The 20,570-nt window shown below is 39.1% G+C and overlaps 2 protein-coding genes across 5 annotated transcripts in view; one reads left to right on the forward strand and one right to left on the reverse strand.

The window, feature by feature from the left end:
* Positions 1-1,078: 1,078 nt before the first annotated feature.
* On the reverse strand, positions 1,079-7,836 carry LOC139934636 (malonate--CoA ligase ACSF3, mitochondrial-like). The gene is made up of 6 exons (XM_071928942.1): positions 7,733-7,836; positions 5,358-6,360; positions 3,941-4,095; positions 3,322-3,467; positions 2,277-2,495; positions 1,079-1,902 (listed from the first exon to the last, which is right to left on the reverse strand). The coding sequence occupies exons 2-6, from the start codon at positions 6,348-6,350 to the stop codon at positions 1,535-1,537; spliced, it is 1,881 nt and encodes a 626-aa protein (XP_071785043.1). The 5' UTR covers positions 6,351-6,360; positions 7,733-7,836; the 3' UTR covers positions 1,079-1,534.
* A 170-nt stretch (positions 7,837-8,006) lies between these two features.
* LOC139934635 (telomerase protein component 1-like) overlaps positions 8,007-20,570 on the forward strand; it is a 38,364-nt gene continuing 25,800 nt past the window's right edge. The window contains exons 1-7 of one of the 4 annotated variants that reach the window (XM_071928938.1): positions 8,007-8,041; positions 10,711-10,924; positions 12,360-12,428; positions 12,632-12,738; positions 14,940-14,984; positions 18,672-18,805; positions 20,394-20,527. In XM_071928938.1, the coding sequence (XP_071785039.1) occupies positions 10,721-10,924; positions 12,360-12,428; positions 12,632-12,738; positions 14,940-14,984; positions 18,672-18,805; positions 20,394-20,527 (693 nt within the window). In that variant the 5' untranslated portion in view covers positions 8,007-8,041; positions 10,711-10,720. Of the gene's footprint in view, positions 8,046-10,710; positions 10,925-12,359; positions 12,429-12,631; positions 12,739-14,939; positions 14,985-18,671; positions 18,806-20,393; positions 20,528-20,570 lie in introns of all 4 variants that reach the window. The other 3 variants (XM_071928937.1, XM_071928939.1, XM_071928940.1) reach the window with 3 other exon arrangements.

Raw genomic sequence — 20,570 nt, forward strand, 5'->3', positions numbered from 1 at the left:
TTCCCGACATTCTTCCCAAGTCTTTAGAGTGAACTTCCCCTTCAAACCTCTGGATGTAAAATCGAACCCCCAAGCTAACCGCTGATTGCGAGGGCTCACTGTCCACTATGTAATTCAGAATCGTAATCCCTAGCATTTAGGCTGATATTTAACGCAGAGCTCTCTGAGACTCATGGGGACAGAACGAAACTCATTTACAAGCATCTTTTTATGAACACGGTGCCTTGGATCGGTCGAGTTGGTCTTAGAAAAGCATTTGTAACCGTTTGTTATAAAATGCATGGTTAGAAAGATGATTTAAAAGTAAAATACAAATGATCCACAAAGATTTGCCTAGAAATTGCATGGTTTTCCTTTTACTTTTCGAACTAAAACATGGTAAACTAGAAAGTTTACCCCCACCCCTCCCTCATCTTTTTTGAGAGAACATCCTTTTTTTTCACCATTTTTTATTTTACTTTTTGTGTGTGTTAAAAACGACCCATTTTCTGTGTATTTCTCACTAAACTTACTAATCTTTGAAGAACTTGTAAACATAAAGTAAGCGCTGACTTTAACTTAAAGAAATGATGGCCAGTTTGAATATAAATTCTTGCTGGCCACCTTTGTTGAAAGAAATCAAAAATGAAAAGGCTGTCATCAACCTCTTTTTGGAAAAACCCGGACGATCAACTGGTGTTTTTTTTCATTTTGCCTAATTAAACATCTACTAACAAAGACATTCTCAATTTCTGTATGCTGTGACCAACTGTTTTATTAAAAATAAAATCACATAATTTACTTGATTTGATCATTGCACATTTCATAAATTTTACAATGTATTTTCTTGGACCTTGGACCTTTGTTTCTATTAATATTCATTAAGGTATTAATAGCAGTGTGATTCACTATACATGTAAATTAAATTCTCAATTATCTTGCATTGATTCAAAAAGAGACCCTGTTTGTGAGAATGCCATACAAAATTCACACACAAATCTGTATTTATACAAAACTTTATGGAAGTTCAGATGAAGATCTACACTAGAGGATGAGACACCCCCCCCCCCCCCACACACACACCTTAAGCCTGCTATAATATCATGTCGTGAATGCATATACACAGTAGATACATGTACTAAATAATAAGAATAAACAGCACCTATAAAGCACACATTATCTGACACATCTCCAGTATTTAAAATGCTTGTTTGAATTGGGGAGGTAGTGCTTTCTGCTGTACCGGCCGGGGCTTTGGACTGATGATACCCAAGCCTACATCCGCATGGACTGTAAAAGGGGCAACCCTGTTTCAGCCCTAGGAGTAGGTGGCAACGGCCTCTGGACAAAAATAATTGTAGCCCACACCTTGAAGTGGCCTTCAGGCCTTGTGTGTCTGGCGACAAAATAAAAAAAAATAAAAATAAAAAAAATAAAAAAACTTACAGGGCTTGAATTTTCCTCTTGTAATGGAACTTTGCAAAGGGCACCACAACAAAAACACAGGGCACCATGGCTATTGCTGTGAGTGACGCAGGCCTGACCAATGAGATGTTTATTCCACATCAAATATATCCTTCAGCAGCTGTTTCTTATTGATTTTCCCCATTGCATTGCGTGGTATGATATCCACAACCCTCAGCTCAGTTGGGATCATGTAAGGCGCCATGAAGTCCCGCGCCCACATCCGTAACTCTGACAGTGTCAAACCCCCGCCGTTTCTCAGGACCACGATGGCCGCCACGCGCTGACCCCACGTCACATCAGGTGCTCCTACGACTGCGCACTCTGCGATGTTGTTGTGGGCCAATAGGTGGCGCTCCACATCCAAGGCACTTATTTTGTAGCCGCCGCTTTTGATGATGTCTACAGATGTTCGTCCCAGGATGCGGTACACGCCGTCTTTGAATGATGCCGTGTCCCCTGAGAACGAATCATAAATTCCTGTAAGAGGTCATTCAGTAAAGGCAAAGTATGCCTTGGTTTCTAGGAACCGTCCGATTGTTTTATTCATATATAAATACTACAATAAGACCAACCTGTGAAAATTTTATTTCAAAAGGCTGTAGCGTTTTTGAGATTGGAGTGTTTACCAAATGTACCCCTTCCTTAAAACACATACGTAGAATGTGATGGCAGCGCCTCAAAGAGTGCGCCCCCATTACAATTGAGGATGAGGCAGCCACCGAGGCAAGGTTATGCCGACTGATAATGATGAGACATGAATACTTTTTTTTACAACTAAGATAGGTACGTCATTTCACCCACTATTAAAACGCAGCATAATTTGTACACACCTGTTTTGAACCAACCATCCTTGGTAAAAGAGTCCGTAGTCGCTTCTGGCTTGTTCCAGTACTCCCTGGTGACTGCAGGCCCACTGACCTGAAGGTCGCCCTGGACGACCTTTGACCCCGGTGTGACCTGGGAGCAGATGGAATTGCCTTTCACACAGATGTTTCCATTTCTGTCAACGATGCGGACTTCAACAGTTGGTAACGGGTTACCAACAGCACCTGGTACGGTTTAGGGTAAAAAAGGGTTTTAGGGTACAAAAGGGTTTTTAAAACAGAAATAATCAAGGAACACATAGGTTTTGATCGATTCCACTACTCTTTCTATATTCAGTTTGCTGTAACACCATGTAAATACTGCAGTATAGATTTGTTTTCATTATAAACTGCCTTGCTACAAGTATTTTTGAAAAGAACTGTCCTGCTTGTATTAGTTTCTACCTGGGGAGGTAGGAAATCAGATTGAACTCCTATTTTTGCTTTGGAAACACTTGTGAGAAGGTAGGCCCTGTTTGTTTTGGCTAGGTTTTTTTAGTGTGTGTTTTTTTTTTGTTTTTTTTTTTTTTGGGGGGGGGGGGGGGCGGGGCAGAGGAATGGATCAGGACCCCTCCCTGGTATATCAGACGGAACCACTACTTTCACTTAACTTTAGGCCGTGTCCGAAACGGCGACTTCGGCTACAGCTACGGCTAGGGCGCGCGCGTCTGCCTATTCTTCAACACTGGCAGACGGGCTGATCTAGACGTAGCTGTAGCCGAAGTCGTCGTTTCGGACACAGCCTTAGTTAGTCTTAATTTTTTCAACTACCCGCTTCTAGTCACCATCAGGAGACTTGAAACATCTGTGATGAGGTGCAAGTACAATGTAACTGTTTTTTTCTTTTTCTTTTGTGTGCGAAGGTTTTGGGGGTTGGCTAGGTTAGGTCCCCTCCTTGGTAAAATTTCCTGGATCCACACGTACATTTTGCCCTCTACATATCCTGAACTAAACCGAGCTTGATCTAAGACTCTTCTTAAAAATGAATCTCCATTATGCATTGGGTCATCACCTGGAACCCTGACGCTGTTAAGAGGATTAGACAAAGCCATGCCTAATTCTGTCATCCCGTAGCGTTCCAGTAAACGATGTCCACTGATGCTCTCCCATTTCTCTAGTACCGGCTGCGACAAAGCTGCTGATCCAACCACCATTAACCTGAGAGATAAAAAAAAAAAGACAGGGTATTGTTAATATCGTCTGGTCAAAGAATCCTCATAAACAATATAAAACGGCCGCCTGATTGGTGTAGTGGGATCTTGCCTCGCCTTCCACCTCTGGGACCCCAGTACGAATCCCACCGGGGGCTCGATGTGGATTGGGTTTTCAGTCCCTACTTGACTGCGGGGGTTTACCCTTTCACCAATTCTTTGGGGTGCAAGACGCTTTACTATAATTGCTTATCTTTACCCAGGGGTGTAAGTTGGTATAGAGGTTTACATTTTGTATGAAAAAGCCTTTGGAGCGCCATGGCAGCCCTTAGGCTGCATATATTCCCCAGGGAGATGAGGTAAATTAAACGATTGTTATTGGCTCAATGACCAGGGCACTGTACGATATTGTAAATTGTGCTAATAAGAACTAGTTAGTATAACTATTATTATATTCTGTCAGTAAAAAAAACATGTCACCTGATCCTGTCCCTGAGTTTGGCCTTGATGAATGCTCTGACCTTATGACCTCTGAACCTTGACTCGAAACCCTCTATGAGTTTGGCATAGATAGTGGGTACAGCCATGAACAGGTTAATTCTAGGCTCAGCATCCTCAAGGAGTTTATCCCATACCTGAAGGTCAGAGAGATTCAAGAAATAAAAACATGAGTACAAGAAAATATATAACAATGTTCAAAGAGGTACTCCAAGGTTAAAGTCAGTTGTGTGACTCATTTTCCAATACATGGAGTCCTTTAAAGGCAGTGGACACTGTTGGTAATTACTCAAAATAATTATTAGCATAAAACCTTACTTGGTAATGAGTAATGGGGAGAGGTTGATAGTATAATACATTGTGAGAAACGGCTCCCTCTGAAGTGACATAGTTTTTGAGAAAGAATTAATTTTCCACAAATTTGATTTCTATAGACCTCAGAATTAGATTTTGAGGTCTCAAAATCAAGCATCTGAAAGCACACAACTTAATGTGACAAGGGTGTTTTTTCTTTGCGAGTTATCTCGGAGCTTCGACAACCAATTGAAATCAAACTTTCACGAGTTTGTTATTTTATGCCTGAGATACACCAAGTGAGAAGATTGGTATTTGACCATTACCAATAGTGTCCAGTGTCTTTAACATTGGAAACAAAATGTACAAGTTTCTGTAAAAAAAAGAAAATGTAAAATGCCATTGTATGTGATACCCTTTAAGTGCATTTTTATTTGCATAAGAACCATCTCTGACCTCATTACCCATTTAGCCCTGGTAAGCAATTATTGAACAAGGCACAAGTATCATACCCTGGATTCGAACTCAAACCCTGGTAACTTTGCCAAACTTGAGTCCGGTGCACTAGACCACTCAGCCACAAAACATCCTTACACATTTTTGTGTTTGAATTGGGTTGTACCAGGGTTAAATAGGTACGCTTTAGGGCAGAGATGGTCTATAGCCAAGTAAACTTTGACCTGTTTAAAGGCAGTGGACACTTTTGGTAATTACTCAAAATAACTATTGGCATAAAACCTTACTTGGTGACGAGTAATGGGGAGAGGTTGATGGTATAAAACATTGTGAGAAACAGCTCCCTCTGAAGTGCCATAGTTTTAGGGAAACACGTTATTTTCCACGAATTTGATTTCGAGACCTCAGATTTAGAACTTGAGGTCTCGAAATCAACCATCTAAACGCACACAACTTCGTGTGGCAAGGGTGTTTTTCCTTTCATTATTATCTCGCAAGTTCGATGACCGATTAAGCTCAAACTTTCACAGGTTTGTTATTTTATGCTTATGTTGAGATACAACCAACTGTGAAGGCTAGTCTTTGATAAATACCAATAGTGTTCACTGCCTTTAACTGAATGAATGTCAAGAGGCCCTAAGATTCCAACCTTGTCAACATTAAACTCGGGCATCATTACACATGTTGCACCACACCATAGCGGACATGCCAGCACGTTCATCAAACCATGGATGTGGTGTAGAGGCAGCACGTGAAGTATTACATCATTGGGTGTCCAGCCCCATGCATGCAGCATCATAGAGACTTGTGCTTCAAAGGATGCAAAAGTTTGCACCACACCCTTGGGTGGCCCAGTCGTCCCACTTGTGTAAATAACCATTGCTTTACGATTTTTCCAGCGGACTTGACTCCACTTCTGCACCAGAACACGCTTTTCGATCAAGTCTTCCTCACCCACGTTACAGTTTGGCACTTCAACGATAGTCTGCAGTGTGGTCGACGCACTGCTTTCATCAAGTGCCTTGGAATAATTTGAGCCTTTCTTACTGAAGGCATCTTGGTTTAAAATCAACAGTTTGAGGTTATTGGTCTCAGCTAGGGAGTAAGCCTTGTCGGCAAACTCGCGTGTGGCGATGAGAACCGAGCTCTGTGAGTCTCGGACAACATAGTCCAACTCCGATAGAGGATGGACTTTGCAGAGAGGCACGGCAGTGCAACCACTCATCCATGACGCAAACTGAGAGATGGCGAAGGTGATATTGTTTGGGCAAAGAATCGCTACACGCTCTCCGTTTAGGATGACCCCCGATCCCCTCTTCCGAAGAGCTGGATCTCGAGGGGTGACTGCAAGGATCAGCTGGGCAAGCGCTGTGCTAAAACGAACCAGGTCACCATATGTGTGGGACCCCAGATTGTCTACGATTGCTGTCCTGTCATCGTAGCCGCCCTTCAAGACATTTAGAAAGAGGGGTTTGACGATGCTTGATGAGGCGCATCGTTTGAAGGAGTTGATGAAGTATCTTTGTTGAGTTGCGGGAAGGGAATCCAGTCCCACTCGCCCTGTCTGATAACTGCAGTTGTGGAAGAAAGTTGACTTTGTTGAAATGTAACGTAAGCAGCGAGGGAGATGATAGAGGCCCATGATGCCATTCCTACACGAGAAAAGAAAAGAAAATAGCGCAATCAAACTTTATCATAGTCAAGAAAACTAAAATGAAGTGTTCATAGAATTACAAAAACTAGGTGTTTGAGTTGTGTAAAGAGCAGGTTAATATTTAAAGCATCAAATAAAACAATACAAATAATACTGAGAAAACATTGAAACAAAATGTATAAGTAATTTTGTTATATGTTTTTTGTTGAACTTCTGGTTTGGTCTAAAGTTTGGACAGTTTTGGGGTTGATTTCACAAAGAACTTAGGTCTGTCCTAACTTAGAAATAAGACTAGTCCTACGGCTAGGAGATATTTAAATCTTAAGGCTAGTCCGAAGTTAGGACGAGTAACTCGTCATCCTCCAAGATTAAAGAAGGATCTGAGTCGAGATAAGAGTTAATACTTTTATTAGTACCCCTTGTGGAATAAGGTTAGTCAAGCAAAACAGCCAAGTTTCTCGAGTGAGAGGTGTTCAGAACCTTGCAATAAATAAGGTTTATCGCGAATAGCAAAATATCAAGAGAGGGCGCTGTTCCGCCGAGCATGCTGCGTACTAGCCCCACTTGTGTGGCCAACCTTGGCCACACAAGTGGGGCTAGCTGCGTATTAGTAATGAAAGGGGGCATCACATGACGTGCGCACGTCGAGCACGACAATGTACACCGGGGGGTCAACAAATGTTCCCTCTGCCTACCCATGATGCATTGCGGTTCTGAATTGTGATAAACCAAGCAATATTGATGCTCTGACTGACTCACTGAGTCTGATCTGACTGCCAGTGACTCTCCGCTGAGTCGAAACATAAGTTAATACTGGACTCAGACTGGAGTCTTTCTGCTCTTCGTAAAAATAGTCAAAATGTAAATGTAATATTAATAACTAATAAAAAAATAACTGCCTAGCCCTATTTTCTAGCGAGTCTAGTCGTAGTCTACTCGAGTCTAGCCTAACTTGTTGAGCCGTTAATGGCTCTGCTTTTAACATCGATCTCATCTAAGTTTTCCTTGTCATCACTGTCACCATTACAGTGATGAGACCGACGTTAAAAGCGGGGATAACTTTCCGTACGGCGCCACCACTATTTTACCCTTTTTTTTTACAAAAATGGATATCTCATTGAGGTAAATTAGATACTATATTATTTCATATCGAATGAAAAAGTGGTGGCGCCATACGGAAACTTTTCCAAAAGCGGAGCCACTAAACTATAAACAGCTCAACAAGGAAGGTAAAGTCTACATGGTCTACTCAAGCTTTTTATTATTTAGCATCAATTCAGCCTCCAGGAAGTTCAGGTCCTCAATTCAACTTTCAAGCCACCAAAAAGGCACTTTATTGTCTAAATTATATCAGGCTCCGTTTTACTTACCTGCTAAAACATAAAAGTCTTGCTCTTTTTTAATACGGTGGTCTGCTAGGGACAAACACACACACCCAGATTGACAGCATAAAGAATTATTGAAACTCTGAAAGAAGAATCACAAAAAGTTACACAATCACTGTTCTTTTCTTGTCGCTTGGTGGCGCTATAAAAGAAAGGAAAAAAATGGGAAAGAAAAATAAATAGTTACCCAGACTTCACTATCAGAAGAATGTGAATATTGTGTTAAGGAGACCAGACGAATAACTGTGTGACGTGCGGTGTACATAGCAACAGGAGGTTGGTGAACTTACGAAGGTAGGTGAGACTTCTGCGATAGAAACTTCGAAAATTATCACCCAGATTACTTTGTTTTTTTCTTAACTCATGTGACTTTGTGTATCTTAAAGGTTTGAGAATACATTGAAGCGTATTTATATTAATTTTGATAAGTTTTGACGTTATAAAACGGACATTATCGCGGCAACTTGACGTTCGTCGATGATCGGTACAAAATGGCCGCGCTCATGGGGTCGCACTCCGGAATGCACTAAATTAGCGACAACTCACGACATCAAATGTTAAATGCACTTTAATTTTAAAAGAACATTTTGAACATAAAGTCAACCGTCAAATAAATGCAGAAGAGTCATATGCATCTAAATCATTTTCAAACTGTACTTTTTAAAAAGAAAAAAATAATTATTGTTATTGTAAAAAAAGTTGTGACAAAATTGTATTTTTAATTTTTATTTTTTATTATTGTAAAATCAGTTTGTTTTTACCCCAAATTTTAGTAAGGCCATGAGAATGAAATTACGTGAGTTTTTTTTTCACTTTTCATTATTCATTATTTTGCTCACAAAGATGCGCAATCTTTTTTCTAGAAACTATAACATTATATAAGGGCTTAAGGCTCCCCTGTGAGCCTTATATATATAATAGGGGTCCTACTAAAAGCCGACAACAAGCCGACAACGCCGACAACAAGTCTATAGCGCCGCCAACACGCCGCCAACAAGTTTTAAATACCTCAAAAATGGCAAATAAACCATATACATTTTAGAACTATATGTGTTTTGTAATGTAAACATAAATTTAATGAAAAAACTTCGCGAAAAGTGTGAATTTTTAACCAGAAAAAAAACTTAACGTTCACGGAGAACGGTCGGACGCCATCTTGGCTTAAAATCGTGTTTGGACCAGTTCATTATGATGCGGGTGAGTCAGACTTAGCAATAGAGGGCGGGCGTCATGCACTGTGCACACTGCAGTGAAGGTCTTCACATAAAGCCCGCCCTCTGTTGTTGACAAGTGCTAAATCTACCCGTATCATAATGGTCTGGTCCAAACACGGTTTTTAAGCCAAGATGGCGTCCGACCGCTTTCCGTGCAAGTGAAGTTTTTTTCTGGTTAAAAATTCACACTTTTTGTGAAGTTTTTACATTAACTTTACGTTTATATTACAGAACACATATAGTTCTAAAATGTATATGGTTTATTTGCCATTTTTGAGGTATTTAAAACGTGTTGGCGGCGTGTTGGCGGCGCTCTGGGCTTGTTGTCGGCGTTGTCGGCTTGTTGTCGGCTTTTAGTAGGACCGATATATAGGGGTCTAATATTTTTGGCCTCCTTAACGCTATACGTTTTTCAAATCAGCGTTGATCGGTGAAAGCTTTACGAACGTTAGCCAGCAACAACCAGGGCTCGATTTAGACACTAGCCCGGAGCCCAATCACTAGTCAAGTGCCGCGGGCTAGTCAAATGTACTTCTAGGTAGCCCGGACGGGCTAGTCCAAAATTAGAAACTTTCCTGTAATAAACAAGATGTGAATAAAATAAAAGTGACTGAAAATGTGTGTGCTTGTGTCATTACTACGTGTGTTCTGCTTTTAATAAGATCCAGAGGTACCTGAAGCCACTACAGCGTCAGAAATGCGATCGTAAAAAAACGTTAAAACACGATATACACACGGCCACATGTTTCGTATGCCGAGTGCATCAACCAACCTTGCACACACACCACGCACACCGTCGGCGTCGCCAAAAATACCCACTGCATGCACAGCGAATGCTGTGATTGGCCGTTGATAGACTCCAACACAATACACACGTTCACAAATTGAGAAAGAATTGCCACAAAGCATGTTCAAACATGTTGACTTTCGCCCATTGAGGGCATGAGCGATGCGGGCAAAGTTCGTTGATAAATAAATATTGTTTGGTGCAATACCGATCGTTGAATCTCGATGATTTTATTGCAAATGAAATTCTTAACGACGGAACCGCTAATCACTAATTCATGAAAACAGTTTTTGATGGAAAAAGTATTATTTAGGGCCATAAATTGTTGGGATAAGATCAGCCAAAAATGTGTTGTTTTGGGGTTTTTTTCGTTTAAAAAATATACACTCGAAGGTCGTCTGATCACCCGCTTTCTAAATTCTGACGTGCGGCATGCCGATCATCCCTTTCTTGTATGCAATCTTACCATGACTACGCATCTTTTTGCCCGGCGAAACATGACGTATACTTTATAATAGATGTTAAATTTGCATCGGGGATAAAGAATATTAATTTTGGTTTTTACCCATACTCTGATGTGTGTTAGCACTGTATACTCAGTACTTTCCCGAGTCCTGTGAAAAAAAAAAAAATAAATAAAAATTTCACAGGCATGTTACTCGGGTGGGGTTCGAACCCACGACCCTTGCAATTCTAGAGCAGTGTCTTACCAACTAGACTACCGAGGTTGCCCGGCAGCTAGAGGCAGTTCGAATCCTATATCCTAAGTTTTGGCAGCAGGTACCGCAACGGGAAGCAGTTAGGCCTACTAGCTCACCTCTAATTAAAATAAAGTACTGTATTATAATATCAATGGTCATTATATTAACTCTTTAAAAAAAAAATTGTTATAGGGGGATGGTGTGTTTAATGTTCTGAATTATATTGGATGTCAATAAATCATTTTTGTCACTGTCTCTTAGCAGTTTCATCATGGGTTGCGGGTCGTCGAATGCCACTTCTAGCTACAAATATGACATCGATACAATGTGGGATCAAGTGAGTCGCACGGTAGACTCTCGAGGGAAGATGGATAAGCAACTGGTCATCTCTCGCTCAGGATGGAAAACAGTCAGGATCTTTGTGTCGTCAACGTTCCGAGACTTCCATGCTGAGAGGGAGGTTCTGGTTAAAGAGGTGAGAAACCCCAGGCCTAATTTCATAGAGTTGCTTTAGCGTTGAAAGTAGCTTTAAAGACACTGGACACTATTGGTAATAAAAATAAAATAACAAACCTGTGAAAAATTGACCTCAAGCGGTCCTTGAAGTTGCGAGATAACAAGGAAAATAACCCACTCTTCTCACACGAAGTTGTGTGCTTTCAGATGCTTGATTTCAAGACCTCAAATTCTAAATCTGAGGTTTAAAAATCAAATTTATGGAAAATTACTTCTTTCTCAAAACTACATTACTTCAGAGAGAGCCGTTTCTCACAATGTTTTATACTATCATTACTTGTTACCAAGAAAGTTTTTAAGCTAATAATTATTTTGAGTAATTACCAATAGTGTCCACTGCTTTTAAAGCAAGTGATTTTAGCTTGATTGGTCATCGGAGTTGCGAGATAACCATGAAAGAAAAAACACCCTTGTCACACAAAGTTGTGTGCGTTTAGATGGTTGATTTCGAGACCTCAAATGCTAAACTTGAGGTCTCGAAATCAGATGCATGGAAAATTACTTCTTTCTCGAAAACTACTCCACTTCAGAGGGAGCCGTTTCTCACAATGTTTTATACTATCAACCTCTCCCCATTACTTGTTACCAAGAAAGTTTTTAAGCTAATAATACCTATAGTGTCCACTACCAATAGTGTCCACTGCCTTTAAGCACAATTAAAATATGCCAACCGTAATAAGGTTACCAGCCAAAATACCATGGTATATTTTTCTTTTTGTGAATGGTACCCTGCTTATTTTTGCTCAGCACAAAATTGTTAGGCAATTATGAAGTTTGGCCCTGCTGTTTGTGATAGACTAATTTCCTTAGTTCGTTATACATTTTGTATTTATTGCAAAATATTAATACAGGGCAATCACCTGTGCAAACCCCTGTTCGAATCCTAGACCGGCGCCTTGTATGTGGATTGGGACCCAATTTAATGGCTCTGTTTACAGTTGAATACTGCGCTTATAATCTACATTCTCTGCTTACAGTGCAAAGTGTCGGATTTGTAAGCAAGGAATGCCTAGTACTGTGGAGGAGGCACACGCACAAGCAAAAATTCCCTGCTAACTCATGTAATTTGTTTCTAGTAAACACGGAATTACCTGTTTCCGTAAGCACCAATTCTTTGCATGCGGTAAGCAGAGCCAGGACAATAACCCTTTATCATGCTGCCACTATTGTTGGTCTTGTTGCCTGTATCCAATAACAGTAATTGAATGCTGTACATTCATTTTACAAAAAAGTAACCAGACTATTTGCCCTTCCAGCCTCGGTCTGGTAAAACTGATTTGAATGGGAGCAAACCAAGATAGTCGCACCATGATAAAGGTTTTTTGGCCCTGAATGTGTGGGTTTGCCCTTCTCTGATCTGATAATTGACCTCTTCTTCTTCAAACTCTCCTTAGGTATTTCCCGACCTGCGTGTGTGGTGTGAGAAGAGGAGACTTCATCTTGTGGACTGTGACCTCAGATGGGTGAGTATTCCACTTTAATTTGTCGCAACCAAGTGAGAACATATTGTAGGGTGTTCTTATCATCCGACGTAAAGTGATGAAGCTCCAAATGAAGCAACCCATGAACCAGACATCGGAGAACGAATACAATTTATAAACAAGAAATGGTGGAAAAAAAAAAAAAAATTAATATAAAATTTTATTTCATTTTGACCTATAAATAGGGAGTACCAAAGGATACTACAACAGAAGAAACACTACGGACGTGTCTGGGAGAAATCGACCGATGTTACCAAGACAACATTATGCCGTTCTTTCTCAATTTAACCAGGTATGACATATATAGCTACTAAACATTATTACTGTTTGGATTGACTTGTCCGAACACATTAAGAGCAACATTTGTGTACAGTGTATTTCAAAACATTTATTTATTGTCATTTTTCTCCTAATACACAACTTTGTTACTCAGACATAACCACAACCCCAATTCTCGTTAACCATCAGTTATTGGAGCACCGGTTAGCGATGAGAAATTTCAGGATTTTATCTGAAAATAAAAGAAGTTGGCATGGTAAAAAAAGAATGCTGTATTTTTCTTTCAAATTAGATTAGTCAACCTCTTTGACCTACATCTCTAGTGCATGAAAATGCTGTGGCCAGAAGCTCCTTGAAATCTATTATTCCAGGGATGACTAAAAGGTGGACATGCCATCATTTCCCTGCTCCTTCTAAGATCTGGATCCCAGTTTCAGACTTAATTCATCAGAAATGTCTCTAACCCATGTTCGGTCAAATTAACACCAAAGATGTCTTGATTGATGTGTGGCTCCCACTCCTCTACTAACATGACAAATGTTTGAGTGCTCGGGTACCAGAGATGATAATGCAGTGTGTTAGGGTCTAATAAGTCCCTTTTCGAATCCACTGCTTCGACTTGGATTCGGCTTCAGGCTCCGTTCTCTCATCTAAAGCCCTGGGGTGGATTTCATAAAGAGTTAGGACTAGTCCTATCTCGAGCTAGGAAGAGTTACTCGTCCTAACTTAGGATTAGCTGTACGTTTTTGATATCTCTTAGGACTTGTCCTAAGTTAGGACTAGTCCTAACTCTTTGTGAAATCGACCCCTGGGCAGGTACGTAATGCATGGTCAAAACAACTGCCGGGCCAAACTATCCCGAGCCGAATCTGGAGCCGAAGCCGTGGATTCGGAAGGAGCCGCTCATGTTTCTTAGAGCAAATCTGAATGTTGACTTTTCAGCGAGAGACCTTGGGACACTAGGTGACAGCAGAGTTTTTTTTTTTTTTTTTTTTTTTAGATCTGAGCATGTGCGCATTTGTGTACATTTCTGAGTATAATGGATTTACCTGTTAAAAGGATTGTATACGCTGGGTCATGAGGAACCCACTACGTGTTTCAATCATATACAGTTTTATGCCATAAAACTAACCTGTGAAAGTTTCATTTCAAAAGATGGCAGCGAATTTGAGATATTTCCCGAAGTGATTATGTCCATGCAGGAAAAATAATTCGCTTTCTGAATACACAATCTGAAAACAATACTGTCAATAACTTTTATTAGGTTCAAATTTTCGTGGCACAAAAATTTATAACCGCAGTACTTCCAAGCGAAAAGTTTCTCAAATTGCATTATACTATCAAAAGCTGCTGTACCTCTTACCGGCAAAGATTTGTTGGGCCATTTGTTTACGCTTACAGACCCGTTGAATCGCTTACTTACAGACCCGTTAAATCTATGGTCACCTAGCTACTCCGGAAGTCTCCCGTTGTTTATTGTTATGCCAGGGGTATTCACTGATCAAGAAATACAAAAAGAAAACAAATCAAGACCTTCTATGGACTGTATCAGGGCTGTATGCTTCGTTTTTGAAAGGGCAAGGGCACCAAGGCATTTTCTTCTTGGTAAAGGGCACCCTATGATGAAATTGCAAATTTGTACTGGAGCATTTCAAGGCAATGACCAGGGGACACGGAGGCAATCGCCTTTGTTGCCTCCGTGAAGTATCAGGCCTGCTGTATAGTTTATAGACCTTTCTTGTGCGACGTCCCAGCCATGAGTTTTAACAAACTAGTACTTTGCAAAGTTAGGTGCGGCTGTCACTGAAAACAATTCTTTTTCAATAATCATCACAATGCTATCAACTCAAATCCGCTGCCCAAAACAAAAAGTGCACACATGGATATTCTTCATTAAAGTGAGTTTCAAAGATTTTACTGTAAATTCCCAGATTTGTTCTAAATCAAATAACATTATTTGTTCAATTCAAAATTCAATTCAATTCAAATTTTTTCAAATCTTTATTTATCATGCCCAGCATGTTGTTGTCAAGGCCTACCACACAAAATGGCAGCCACTGTTTGTTAACAAAGAAATGTCTAAACATCTTGTGTCCGAAAAAGAAATGCTAGCATTATTTAATGTAGAAAGGTATAATATTTAACGTTTTTAGTGAATACCCTGTCCTTTATTTGCTGTGTCTGTGTTTTTTTATTCCTTCCTTCTTCTTTCAGCCTGTCTATTTTCCCAGTTCCTGACTCATTTGGAAGCAGTCATGGGTAGGGAGACACTTTGTCTTGATCATCTGCTATGCTGCTCTAACACGCCTACTCACAACCTATCACCCTAAATCACTGTAACAGTAGGAAATCCTGGGGTTCAAGTCGTTGAAATTCACCGCTTTTAAGGACTGATGATACCCAAGCCTACATCCGTATGGACTGTAAAAGGGATAACCCTGTTTCAGCCCTAGGAGTAGGTGGCAATGGCCTCTGGAGAAAAAATTGTAGCCCACACCTTGAAGTGGCCTTCAGGCCTTGTGTACTTGGCGACTTAAAAAAAAACCAAAAACAAAAACAGAATGGTGATCGTTCTTTCAAGATAAAGTGGTAAGCAGAGCCATAAAAGTGAGCCCAGTTCTGTTAAGACCCTATTAGTCTTACTTTTGAAAGAATTAATGTGATGCCCAAAGAGCCACCATTAAATAATAGTAATAATAATAATAATAACAAAGACTTGTAATGCGCACATATCCACCCTGCTTGGTGTTTATGGCGCAGTAAAAAAAAAAAAAAACACGAATAAACCCAGACACAACAAAATTAGTCTATAAAAACCTGCGACATAAGATAAGTATTGGGAGGAGATTTGAATTTTGTTTTACAAAAACATATGTATTTAAATACGAGGAAAACGGACTAGTCCGGCAGATCTTGTTCGTAGCGAGAGTTAACTGTTTTGTACTTACAGTTACCTGTAAGCCTCCAGCAAGATTCATTTATAAAGAGAGAAACTTGAACTGAACTTGAATGCTACATTTACATGTGATGTCCTGTTTTATAATAGATGTTAAATTTGCATCGGGGATAAAGTATATTAATTTTGGTTTTTACCCTTACACCGATGTGTGTTAGCACTGTATACTCAGTACTTTCCCGAGTCCCGTGAAAAAAATATCACAGTGATGTCCTGTTGTTACAGTGAGCATATTTCCCTTTGGTGTTTAATGGAAGCATGTTGTCTAACCTCCATGTTAACCTAACTGCATTCAATCAGACTTTATGGGATATTTTGTTCCTATTTTTGTGCTTGACGTATATGCAAATTTTTCAATTTGGGAAGCTTTTTTCCCCCCAGCCTTTTTTTTCTAACCTTTCTTTAACTTTCAGGGAATTGATGCAGCACTGATTGTTAAAATTAAGAAATGCTTTGAAATTATGTTTTTTGTTTACCTGAAATAAAGTCATGCTTGTACAAATAATACTTCATTTGCCAAATGACCCAGTTCACCTGACGTCATCATCAGAATAATTTGGATGCACCATTTTGGTGAGTCAATGTCACTGTGCCTTTACCAGTGAAGTTTGCATTTTCAAGAAAGCAACGTTTACATGTATCAGAACCCTACTGACCACCAAAATGGTGAGCGTGGCACAGGCGCCGCATGTGACGTGCGTGCAAAGGGTCAATAGGATCATGCACTCATGCTTTGTATGGTAGTTCCCAAGTCATGAATGCTCCTATAGAATCATGCTCTGTTGCAAATCCAGGCCTTGAACATGTTATAAAAAAAATTCTTAAAAGGGCTCAGGAATTTTCCTCTGGGAAGCATGGTAAGGGGTACTTCTATTCCTAAGGAAAATTTAACTTGCGTTGGAACTTTGCAAAGGGCACCACAGCAATAGAAGACTTTCTGGGACGATACGTGGCAGCAGACTTACCGGGTAAAGCCATTGTTCTCAGGCTTATGTTCAGAACTCCATAAACAATGGAAATTTACCTGGTAAGTCTGCTGCCACCTAGCGTTGGAAGGTCTCCCATTGCTGTGGGTGTCGTTGGCTATTCCGAGGCCTGCATATATCGTATAATTTGTGCATGTAATATTATATAGATCGGTTATTCCTATGCAGGAATGGTCCCTTGCAACCATGGCTGTGGCATGCTTAGTAATCAATCACATACAATCCATCATTGCTGTATTTAACATACCTATTGATTCCTGCATGAAATATTTATATAAAGTTAAGTACAGAGTATGAAAAGCCTGGTAAATCATAGGCCATGTCAGAAAAATGAGCAGGTAATTGTCCTACTTGAAGTTGGACTAAAACTGGACAGATTGGAAACATTCATCAGGCCCAATTTCATAAAGCTGTTCCGCAGCTGAAAGTACTTTTTAACAAATTTCTTTGCTTTATTTAAGCAAAAAATGAGCGGGTTGTCTTACTTGAAGTTGGACTAAAACTGGACAGATTGGAAACATTCATCAGGCCCAATTTCATAAAGCTGTTCCGCAGCTGAAAGTACTTTTTAACAAATTTCTTTGCTTTATTTAAGCAAAAAATGAGCAGGTTGTCTTACTTGAAGTTGGACTAAAACTGGGCAGTTGGAAACATTCATCAGGCCCATTTTCATAAAGCTGTTTAGCAGCTGAAAGTACTCTCTAACAAATTTCTTTGCGATATAAGCAAAAAATTAGCGGGGCACCAGTCGCAACAGTGTAAACTGTATGGAATGTTGGCTGGTAACCTGTTTTGGCTAAACAAGATTTGTCTGTGCTTAGCAGGTAATTGGGCCCTGCCGTCGGTTTAACCAAACTCTTCCTAACGAGTAAAGTTCCGTATACAAAGACGTTAGGATGCATTGAACCCATCCTAAGTTAGGACGGGTTATTTGTCCTAACTTATGACAGGATTAATCCGAGCATTTTAGGGAAATCGGTGCAGGGCATATAAATACAGTAGTAGCTTTCATCGGCAAAGAGTGGACAAAACTCATGCATACCATGCTGATAGTAACAAGTGCTGTCATAAAATTCATCATAAAAATGCAGGGCACTTGTAAAATACCTAAGATGTGAAATTTAATTGTTAAAGTTGGAAATTGAAAAAATTAACAGGTACTTGAAAAATTAACAGGTACTATCATCGACTATATTGATTGCCCATACATTACAAAAATTTGTACAAATTATAAACACAGAAGAGAACAAAATTAAAAGGATTTATGATTTTGAAGTGTAGCATCTGCTAGTAAAAGACAGCAGGGCTCAATTTCATAGAGCTGCTTAAGTAGAAAATATTGCTCAACAATTTTCTGCTTAGCAGAAATGAGCAGGATACCAGTCACAAGTTGTGCATAGGACTTGGCATTAGACTGGTAACCATATTCTAGTAAGCATCATGATTTGGTGCTATATACAATTTGTCCCCAGTGGTGCTTGTTTGTTTGAAAGCATTTTCAGTTAGTATAAAACAACAAAATTAGACGGAATTTTTTAAATACATGTATTTGTAAATCCCACTTGCAAAATTGTTTCATCTGAAAACCATCCAAGGCTATACCTTTTTAAACATTTTGTTAACTTTGCCTCATCCAATTTTTTTTTATAAGTCTGTGCATGCCTAAACTTCACATGGCAAAAAGTAATTAAAAATCTGTATTAATTGTTTTAATTTCTTTGCCTTTTATTTGGAGCCAATAATAATAATAATAATAATAATAATAATAATAATAATAATAATAATAATAATAATAATAATAATAATAATAATAATAATAATAATAATAATAATAATAATAATAATAATAAAACAGTATTTATATAGCGCAAAATGAAAAGCATTACAAGAAAACAAAAAACTTATTGGCCTATATTCCCCAATTAAATCACAAAACAAATCACAAGCCAACTGCTTTGAATTAACACAAGTTTGATTGAGTATTTTCTTTTACCGTCTGTTCAGTGAACGTTGTGGATGGATCCCCAACCAGAATGAGATACCGGAATCAATAGCAACAGATTACCGCTGGGTCAACGGTTTATCTGTCACAGAGATGGAGATTATGCACGGAGCATACCGGAAAGACAACATCAACTGTGAGTACTTTATTAGGGATTTATTAGAGTGTCATGGCCGAGTGGTTAAGAGCATCGAATTCAAGTTCTGGTACGTTTTCATCGGAGTGTGGGTTTGAATCCCGGTCGTGACACTTGTGTCCTTGAGCAAGATACTTTACTATAATTGCTTCTCTTCACCCAGGGGAATAAATGGGTACCTGCGAGGGTAGAGGTTGATATTGTGAATGAAAAAGCCTTTGGAGCGATATAAACTGTTGCCCAGGTTGTATACTCCCAAGGGAGCTGAGAAACATTAAAAAGGGATGTTATTGGCCCTATGACCAGGGCACTAATGTAAAGCGCTTAGAGAATTAAGTGTTAGTTATTAGGCGCTATATAAATCAAAAGTTATTATTATTATTATTATTATTATTATTATTATTATTATTATTATTATTATTATTATTATTATTATTATTATTATTATTATTATTATTATTATTATTATTATTATTATTATTATTATTATTACTTTTATCATATTCTGTGTCGTACGGGGTCTTATCAGCCGATGAAGTTAAAACATTTTAAGATATATAATGCCTTTATTAAGTAAGCAGATAATTTTGCTTAAAAAATTGCTCATTAACTCGAATGCTGCTGAGCTAAAACATTATTCTGGTAAGCACAATATTATTGGGAAAACGGGCCCCGATGTGTTACTGTTATAAATCTTCAAAGATCTGCTAACTGTAAGCACTAGAAAAGGCATGCTAACCTTCCGACGCTTTCTGTATTAGCAAATGAATGATAGAACTACATGTATGCAAACCCATGGTGAGCATGCAAGCTGGATGCCAAATTTAATCGCTATCCTGTGAAATAATGTATGCTTCAAGCCCGGTTCATACTTCCTGCGAATGCGAATGCGAAGCGAATGTTGACGTCACAAAAATCGCAACGAATATTCGCAGCAGTTCAGCTCCGTTCAACTCACTTGCGAATATCGCTGCGAAAATGATAGTTGTGATGTCAAATTCACGTCAAATTTGCTTCGCATTCGCATGAAGTATGAACCAGGCTTCATGCTAAAGGTTAGCACCCAAATTGAAGAAGAAGCTCTATATGAAGTCAATTGTTCTTTGTTTAACTCAAATTTAGGGAGCTGCACATGACCATGTAGTGTGTGAAGTTTTTGTGGTCTTAAAAACACTGGACATTTTTGGTAATACTGGCAAAGACCAGTATTCTCACTTGGTGTATCCAAACAAATACATAAATTTATTAACAAACCTCTGAAAAATTGAGTTTAATTGGTCGTCGACTTTGCAAGAGAATATGGAAAGAAAAAACACCCTTGTTGCATTACTTTGTGTGCTTTCAGATGCATATCATAAAAGGCTTCAGCTGAAGTATTTTATTAATTAAGTAAGATTGTTACCTCTTTCTCAAAAACTACATTCCTTCAAAGGAAGCAGTTTCCCACAATATTTTATACTATCAAGAGCTCTCCATTGCTTGTTACCAAGTACCTTTTAAACAGTTATTATCAGTAATACCAATAGTGTCCAGTGGTCTCTTAAATAAATGAATGTTCTTTTTTTCCTTTCCTGTTTATAAAAAACAGCTCTGTTCATGATCCGTGACTCCAGCTTCTTGAAGAGTGTACCCGTTCAGTTTCATAAAGATTTCGTTGATGTCAACCCAGTAGCTCCAGCCAAGCTTCAGATGTTGAAGCAGATGTTGAAAGAACGATTTGGGGTAAGAGGCGAGGCTTTCTACAGTTTTAACCTAGTCTAGTTCA

The sequence above is a fragment of the Asterias amurensis genome, chromosome 3, assembly GCF_032118995.1.
Source record: "Asterias amurensis chromosome 3, ASM3211899v1".
Lineage (NCBI taxonomy): Eukaryota > Metazoa > Echinodermata > Asteroidea > Forcipulatida > Asteriidae > Asterias > Asterias amurensis.

Coding starts and splice junctions, on each gene's coding strand:
- LOC139934636 (XM_071928942.1), bottom strand. CDS start 6,350: ATGGGCCTCTATCATCTCCCTCGCTGCTTACGTTACATTTCAACAAAG. Junction 2,496..3,321: donor TAACAGCGTCAGGGTTCCAG/GTGATGACCCAA, acceptor AAACCGTACCAG/GTGCTGTTGGTAACCCGTTA. Junction 1,903..2,276: donor GGATGGTTGGTTCAAAACAG/GTGTGTACAAAT, acceptor ATTCGTTCTCAG/GGGACACGGCATCATTCAAA.